We start from the raw sequence: 9,042 nt of genomic DNA on the forward strand, positions 1-9,042 counted from the left end.
TGTCCTCAGAAAGAATATTGAGCTCCATAGGTGTTTGGTCTGGCATAACCTGACCAAGCTGTTCCTGAAACTCTTAAACAGAATAATAGTGTTGACTACTCCACAGTTTTAGTGAGAGCATTTGGGAGACACAGAAGTTCTTAGGTCTGAGAAAAGCCAGGCACTTTAGAAGTAGAACTTGAATACCTAGATATACTAGTTCTTGCTGCTTCTCTGGAGCCATGCTTGCTCTGGAGCAGTAGTAATGTGATCTCTTTTTGTGTATATGTTTTTGTTGTCTCTGTTTTGTAGGCTAACTTAGCTATTAACCCTTCAGCCTTACTACCTGGTGCAATGCCGAAGGTCTCCAATGTCAAGTCCCCCTTACCAGTGCTGGACACTCCATTACATGAGCCCAAGGATGTACAGAACAGCGAAGCCTTCTCTGCTGCAGGAAGCAATGAAGAACTCGGTGTAAGCTTTGATCAGCCCATGCAAGCAGACACCTTGCACAGCGCCAATAAGGTAACCTTGGCATTTAGGACGAGAGGAAGGGGGATTAAAAACACAGTCTGTCCTCGTGCAGGAGTTTGTTTTGGTATGCTAACAGTGTGGTTTATCTGAACCTAAATGGGAGTGTGAAAATCTAATCCCCTCTCACTTCTGTGGATCACTGAAGAGAAAGTTTAGCTTAGCACCTATACTTAGCTCTGTAAGGGGCTTATGCATATACCTGGTGCCTTTTTAAAGTACATGTGCACCTTTTCCAAATACTGGATTTCCCTGCTCATTGAAGGTATGTTAGCGCATAATATCTTGTCCTATCCCAGGAGACACCAACCTAAAAAAATATTTAAAAGACATCTTGCTAGGCTAACTATAAAATAGGTTACAGGCAGCTGCTTTGGCAAGCTATCCAGAACACATCACTGCTGTAGGTTGATCTTTACCTCCTCTGTGGATAAAAACTCTCAATTCTTTTTCAAAGAAAACTTCTGTTTTCACACAAAGCAAAACAAAAAGAAGTGTTACAGCTTTTGACACGGCAGATCTCTGCCTCCTGACTCACTTGTTTCTCACTCACACTTTTTACTCTATGGACTGCAAAAGGTATATTCTAATTAAAGACTTAGTGGTTCTTTAAAAAAATGCAAGTGTCAACCATGTAGTTAAGATTTCATCTAAGGTGCTTATGATTTTATAAGTCTGTGGGGTTTCCTGAGAGCAGCAATTTGAGTAAGATAACTTAAAATCTTAACTTTGATTCTTTTTTCTGTTAACGCTGATGAGGCTGTTCATTACTAGATGAGCAGCAGAGGTGACTTGGGAAGATGCAGCAGCCGTCACCACAACGGCTGACGTGACCACTTAGTGACAAATGGGTTTGAAGCTTGTTCATCAGCCTGGTGCATTACCATGTAGGCATGGTTGTTTCCAACAGCAGCGTGTTCCAACAGACAAAGCTCTCTGTTGTGATACTTTTAAAGAGATAGGCTTGCAAAGAATAGAGTGCCTGTAGCTGCATAATTTTAACCTTGAATGTTCATTTTAGTGTAGTGATGATGCATGTTTCTTTACAGAAGTAATCTGAGAAGAAGCATCTTGGTAACTATATGGTGAATGCTTTTTGTGGCTCAGGTTAGATGTTGTAATTTTGGCAAAGCATTGCTTCTTCAGCCTTTCAAGTTTGAGTGTAAATATATCCAGTTAAATGCACTTTTTTCCAAAGGCTGGAACAAAGTAACCTGCCCAGCATTCTGCCCGCCCTTTCAAAGAACAGTGCATGGAGCAATTAACAAAAGGGAAGAAGAGGTTGTAGTGATCCATTTCCTACCCATGTAAATACTCCTGTCCATGTGGGATAGGGGAGAGGCTATAATGGAAACTTGCAGGGGGCTTCCTTAAAAGCAGCAATTAACTGCAGTAGGCTATGCATAAAATGAAGTTGCATGGAAAATATAATTAGTCATGGCTTGAACTGCAGTATAAAAGCCCCTAGATTAGCAAGGAAATAGGCTGACTAAGGTATTACCTAAAGCCAAGGGGCTAGAGTGGCTTGCTGACCTGTTGTGACTCTACTTGCGAGTGCTGTTGCATTTGTACACCAGTTACACTGCTGTGGAATGACTTAAGGGCAGAAAATCAAAAGTCTTGGGTTATATTTCTGAACCTTTCTCCAAACTGCTCCAAGCTTGAATGTCCTGTGGGGCTTTTTCCATATGTATGATCCTGCTTTGCTTTTCCTCCTTCCTTGCAGACCAGGATCAAGGTTCCACAAAAGCGCAGACCCCCTAGCAGAATGGCGCGCCGTCTGGCTGCCCTAGAGGCTGAAGGGCGTGAGGAGGTGGACACTACTAAAGAGGCACAATTTTCTCTACCAAAACAGACGTCAGCAGTAGTGAACATAAAGGAGCCTCTTGCTACTGAAGCAGAGTCCAAGGAAAATGGCTTTCTCTCTAGCTTGTCACTACCAGCTCACAGCAGTGTTTTGTCTGCTGGGACAAACAAACTCCTTCCTCCAGAATCCACAGAAAATAGGGATGATCTGTTTGAATCTGAAGACCTTTTTGCAAGCAGCTCAACATCCAGACCAGCTGCACAATCAAAGTTGAAGGAGGGAATGCCAGACAATGTGGCTAACAAACCCATCAAGGGCAGGGAGAAAAAGCCTGATCTGGGTGATCAGGACAGCAGTGATCTCTTCCAGCCTGTACAACAAAAATCTTCAACAAAAAGCAACCCTATGCCTTTTTTGGAGGAAGAGGAAGATTCTCTCTTCACCTCTCAGAAAACTGGAAAAAAGGAGGTAAAATCTGCTGTCCACCAAGCAGTTGACCCTACTGCCCAAGATATCTTTGAGGTAATGTCTGAGCCTGCCATGTTGATTTTTTTCTTCCACACCATGCAGACCCCTCTAACTTGGGTTTAATAGAGGCTGCTGAATAGGATGAGGTGTTCAGGATAGGGAATGAAGTAAACTCTCAGTCCTGCTCCACTGCTGGGATATGGAAACCCTTTCTTTGGTTGTTCAGCCCCTAATTAGCAGCAGTGGTTTAAAAGGTGGAGCCTTAACACAGAGCAGGCATGCACTGAATGTGCTGTGACAACATATCTTTTTCAGAATAATAAGGTATTTGGTTCTTGTCTGTTAACTGTCTGTTCAATTCCCAGCAGCCAAATAATACTTTCAAAAAGGAATAAAATTGGTGGGCTGGGCACTTGATACAGGCCTCTGTGTGCTGTACTTGACCTGTGTACAATCCACTACTAAGACACTTCTGCCAAGTCTCCCATGAGGAAAAGGGTCTTGAACTTCTTGCCAGTTAGGTTGGCAAAGAGCTCTCAGATCACTGAGTTCAACCATTGACTGATAAGCTCAAGAAGCCCAAGTCTTCTAAACATCTCAGATGCTGTGTATGGATCATTTGACTATTTTTTTGAAGTGTGTTGTGGATTGATGAGATCTTTCTGTTTTTCTCCAAGGATGATATATTTGCTACTGAGGCAATTAAGCCAATGACCAAAGTTAAAGAGAAGATGCCAGAGACTAACCTGTTTGATGATAACATTGATATTTTTGCGGATCTAACTGTAAAACCAAAAGAAAAGAAGCCCAAGAAGAAGGTGGAACAAAAATCCATATTTGACGATGATATGGGTAAGTGTATGTGTAAGTAAAAAATCTTGCTACCAGTCTTGTAACGTTGTCCTGAATTGCATTCATCTAAGATGTTTTAGAATGCTCTGCTTTCTTTTACTTTAAGCTGCTCTGAAATCTCTGGTCATCTTTGGATTTTAACCTTGGATGAGAACTTTCTAGATTTGTAGAACTAGCATGGCATTTAAGTAGTTTAGGAGAGTGTATAAAATTGTTCTGAGAAAAAGTTTAATTCCTGTAGGGAATTACTCTGAACAAGTTTCTAAGAGACTCATCTCACATTGTTATGGCTCTGAGACAGATTCTGTATTTAATTTGCACAGCTTTTTGTATTGTACTTTCAGATATGTCACTGATATGAACAAATTAGCATCTCTGCCCATCCCACCTTCACTACTGTGTTAACTACCTTGGAGCCCATAAGCTTTTGTTTACATTCATGTGTGTACCCAGGACAATTTACAGATACTTCACCTGAAAGCAAAGGTTTGCCATATATAATTTGTTGAAAAAACAGCAAGTAGTAATGTGAAATGATGCAGAGCATGCTCCTTTCTTCTCCATCAGTGGAAATACTGAAAGTAATGTGATTCTCAGCTGCGCCTGTTCTCAGGCTCTTCATGTTCATAGCTCTTCTTTGAGATTGTTTGTATTTCTTTTCTTCTCTAGCTTTGGTTCTTGTCAAGTCTTCATTCCCTCTAACTTACTCAAATTGAACCTGACTTACTGCTGTTTTACTTGGACTGCTGCTAAACATTCTAGCCTGATGGCTGAAGTCTGTAAATGTTCTAGAAATCTTGCTGGAGAATGAGCACCTTGAGGTTTCAAAATCTTCTTGATTGATGTAAAAAATAAGACTTAAAGGTTTTTTTAGGAAGGTATTTGAAATACATATTGGATGTCTTAAAAAAAATCTTATTTTAATAATTTATGTTTTTTCATCGATAGTAAATGAAAGAATTTGCCAGGCAGTTAACCCTTCCAAATATTCATCACAAAAATCTGGACTGAATGTTGAAAAAACAGTTGTAGAGTGCTACTTGAAAATAAGCCACAACAGAATCTGTTGTTTGCATTTCCACTTTTGACATTGACTGGTGCTAAAGCTTTGTGTTTGATGTCACATCTGATCTTGATTCCTGTTGCATCTAAAGCACCTGCATCTGATGGTCTTCATCTTTCTCTAGAGTGGTGACTGTTCAGTGGTACAGCCATAGGTATGCAGCTTCTTAGAGTTCATGGAGCTCCAGAACACCCACAGGAGTGCAGGAAGATGCCTGAACATGAGGATGTCCAGCTGGCAGTAGAGTTGTGGAACTGGCACTTGCCTACCTTTCACATTAAGGGTTGGCTTAAGTGATCGTGGTAGCACTTTCACAGAGCATTATATTGTTGTCTTAGGAGAACCTTTGTGCTGCAAATGAAACAATAAATTTCAGCTGCAGTTGGAGGGGTGTGAAGGCTGCAGGCTGTTTTGTTTTGTCCTACCACACCTTCCAGTCACTAGAGTCCTCAGTCACCTTACAGTTGATGTCACCTCTGCCTATCTTCAAAATGGTGACTGAGCTTTCTTGTACTCTGACAAATACTGTTTTCCCTGGGCAAAATGTTTCTATTCTTTAAGCCTCTTTATAAAAAATGGAAATGAGACCTCTGCTGTTTATAACACTCACTGTACTTCCCCTCTGCTGTAAAACTAATCCATGTGATAGCTTCTTGCTTTGGAGTGATGCCAGTAGGGGATTACTCTGTTTTGCTGCCTTTCTAAACTGCTCTTGTGCTGAAATGTGGTCCTGGATTATTCCTGTGTAATCCCTGTGATCAGCACAGTAGCAGACACATGCTGAATTTGAAGTAGTGAGAAGAGACAGGGAAACACATTGTGACAGACCACATTGTGCTTGGTCTCTGCTCAAGGTTAGGCTACGTGCTGAAGATTGAAATACTAGTTTTTATACTCTGGACTAGTAATTCACAGAATATTCTGAGCTGGAAGGGACCCACAAGGATCATCAAGCCCAACTCTTACACAAATGGCCCTTATGGGGATCAAACCCACAGCCTTGGTGTTATTAGCACCATGCTGTGACCAGCTAGTCTCAGTGGCTATATATAAAATCTGTGTTTTCCTAATAGGGATTCAAGACCAGTTATGTTCTACTTACACTGGCCTGGTGAATCACTGGTGATCGTCATATCTAAGTCTTGTAATTTTTTTGGTTTTTACTCCAACTGCATAATCTGAGTATCCTAAATTTCTTAGTTTACAGTAAGAGATATACTGTTGTGTATGCTTAGAAAACCTCATGAAAACCCTGCAGCATATGTATGGTAGCAGCTTCATCTCTTTCCATGAGCACAGTCCTAAACATAAGCAGTTCTAGTCACAGCAGGAACTGCAGGACTGTGAGCTCTGCAGCTAACATAGGATATCTGTGTTGGATGATTAAATTTCTATGTATTGGTGTCCTCGGCCTTAATGGCCGTGTGATATTTTTCCACTTTGTGGTCCTAGTTATTCACATCAGAAATGCTTGTATTGAGGAAGATGGTGGGAAACTTTGATTCAAGACTGTAGACTAGACTTTTTGAATATTCATCAGGATGGTGGTTATAGCTGTCTGCTTCTTTGCATCTTAGCCATAGTCTGTTTTTATGTGGTTTATATTATGTTCTTATTGTGCTGTAGATTAGACTCATGGTTAGTGGATATCACCACAGTAGTCACTAGTAACTACCTTCTTTTCCTCTTCTGATTTTTTTTTTTTTAGCAACAACCTCACAGCTCTTGGATCTCTCAGGTTCCTCAGACACTAATGTTCTAGATAAAAGGGATGTTATCTGGCACTTGCCTGATAGAATTTATTGTGGAGCTTTAATTTATTAGTACTTTTCAAATACTTATGAGAGCCTGAACTTGTTATAAAATACAAGTATTATGCTGTCTCCTGAGAAGAAAAAAAAAAAAAATCTTAATCTGATTTACAGCTAATGGCTCCCACGTATGTCCTTACAAATGCATCCAGAATTGCAAGTAGCAGGAAAGCATTTTTATCACAGAATGTCCTTGGCAGTCACCACTGTGTGATGGAGTCTCTCATGTACAATGTTGCTTCTGTTCAGTAGTCACTTCTCATTAAAATCTTTTTTTTGTTACCCTCTTTAGATGATATCTTCTCTAGCAGCCAAGTCAAGATACCCACTCCCAAAGCCAGATCTTCCCAAGCAGCCTCAGAAGCAAAATCTGAAAGCAAGATCCTGAGCACATTTGATGACCCGCTGAATGCCTTTGGAGGCCAGTAGACAAGGGGATGTGTTACAGAGAAGCAGCCTTCCTTAGCCCTGTCCAGTACTAATACTCTGGATTCTCTAATTCAGTAGAGCTGGAATGAGATGGACATGGATATTTAAATGAGATTACCCATCTAAAATGGTTAGTATTCTCTTGTGCTAGTCTAATTCTGCTAAATTATATATTTTTTAAAAAATACAGTAACCTCCTGCTATCATGTTTCAATGGCGCCAAGATGAATATAGCCTGTGCAATACCTGCAATGAAGTAATCTATTATATAAAGTATAGTTTGTTTTATTGAACAGATATATAGATAAAATGATTGATAAATAGTAAATGGAGTCTGTTAAACTTGATCTGTCTGCATGTCTTACTTTCCTCTTTACCTGTTGCTTAGACTGTCTGCATCATGACTTGAAAGCAACCAAAACCACTACCCTGCCTTGTATGGGTCAGCTGCCACCTACTGAGCTAATGGGAGGGTAAGGCTGGGTTTAGTATCAGGTACAGCTTCTCTTATGGAATGAAGCAGTTAGGAAATCTCAGAGCAGGACTTGACACCAGCTAGAATGAGCTATTTCATATAGGCAGGTAATGCGGGCTATAAAATTAACAACAGTTAATACTTCTCTGCCAGGAAGAGTGTTACAAATGAGCACCGAGTGCTCCATGAAGACAACAGAAACCTAGCAGTGTCTCCTGTTCAAGCTGTAGGCCATTAAATGAGATTTCACCTGCATGGAGTTGCCAGAGTTTTGCAGATAACACTTTGCACAAAACCCATCTGTACAGAGCACACTTGGTCACTTGCAGGCTAACAAGCCTACATCCATACTTTATGCAGAGACTCTTTTGTGCCTAAAGCTTGCTGTCTGCTTTTCCTTCTCATTCGTAACAGAGTGTAAGCTGTATACAGGAGGTTGCTGCTCTGGAATCCCTCTGTCAGATGTATTTGGTTTAACTTTGCTTCCTGTATTTTCTAGATTCCCTTCTGGAACAGATGCCATTAACCATACTTTATACCCAGTGGTAGATGCTTGCTCTCCTGTATGCATACAACCAGAGCAAATGCTTAAATGCAGGAGGATCAAATGTTTATTTTATTGTACAAGTGACTGCCTGCAATGCTGACTAGATTCACTGCCTTTATGATAGTGATGTACTACTTTATCTTGGACTCTTAAGACTGTTGTGCTGTGAATTTAAAGCATGTGCTCACAGGACTTCTTTGAGATCAATTCCCAATTGCACTGAAGTCCTCATTCTGAGATACCTGCTTCAGTGTCTTGTTTGTCAAGTTGGATCAGGCACGGTAAATACTACAGCTGAAACATCTAGCACTAATGAGGGTAAAGCAGAAGGAAAGGTTGGAAGGGATAAAGGACAAACATGATGTATTGATTTGCGCCATAGGTGGGCCTGGCAATGATTCATGTTAAGTGGGGGGGGTAAGCTGGGAGTAGAAGCTTGAAAAAGAGTGCGGGGGCTATTTGCAAATGGGTGTCTACAGTGAAAGCACTTGAACTTTATTTATAGGCATTGCGTCTGCTGCATATGCCTCATACATGATTTGGACTGCTTCTGTACTCCTTTCTTCTGTGCTTAGAAGGGCTTCAAAGATACGATGGAGGAAAGAAGAAAAAGATGGTGAATTCTTCTGTTTCTTCTCTGCATCTTTCTTCTTGGCCCCTTCACATTAATAACTTCTGTTAGCATTGCAAAGAGGGCTGTTCACAAGCTAATAACCCTGAGGGCCAAAAGCTCTTGAAGTAGAAGAAAAAAAAGCCTCCTGCCTTAGTGTTTCTTAAACTTTCATGTGAAAGCTCAGCAGAGAAAAGCTCTTCGTAGAAACTTGCACTGTCATGTAGATCAGAACCTTTCCTCCCACCTGGTCTTTCTAAACTGCCATAGGGAGTCTCTGTGCCTTTCCCTGTGTCTCCACATATCAAAATGCACGTTCCTCAGTTTTAACAGACAGAGCCTGGTCCAGGCACTTCACTTCTGGGAGGGCTTGGTCTGAGTGGTGGCTTTTTAAACTGAGTTCTGGCTATAGAGTTTGGTTTTGGGTTGTGTTGGTTTTTTGGGGTTTTTTTTTGGAAATTCGATAAACC

The 9,042-nt window shown here is 40.8% G+C and overlaps 1 protein-coding gene across 6 annotated transcripts in view; it reads left to right on the forward strand.

Moving 5' to 3' along the window:
• The window catches only part of WASHC2C (WASH complex subunit 2C), a 37,051-nt gene extending 29,764 nt beyond the window's left edge, over positions 1-7,287 (forward strand). For all 6 annotated transcript variants that reach the window (XM_039553764.1, XM_039553765.1, XM_039553763.1 and 3 more), the window contains 4 exons: positions 292-504; positions 2,237-2,839; positions 3,463-3,637; positions 6,804-7,287. In XM_039553764.1, the coding sequence (XP_039409698.1) occupies positions 292-504; positions 2,237-2,839; positions 3,463-3,637; positions 6,804-6,940 (1,128 nt within the window). In that variant the 3' untranslated portion in view covers positions 6,941-7,287. The remainder of the gene's footprint in view (positions 1-291; positions 505-2,236; positions 2,840-3,462; positions 3,638-6,803) is intronic.
• The last annotated feature ends 1,755 nt before the right edge of the window (positions 7,288-9,042 follow it).

This window comes from Corvus cornix, chromosome 6 (assembly GCF_000738735.6).
Source record: "Corvus cornix cornix isolate S_Up_H32 chromosome 6, ASM73873v5, whole genome shotgun sequence".
In the NCBI taxonomy this organism is placed as follows: domain Eukaryota; kingdom Metazoa; phylum Chordata; class Aves; order Passeriformes; family Corvidae; genus Corvus; species Corvus cornix.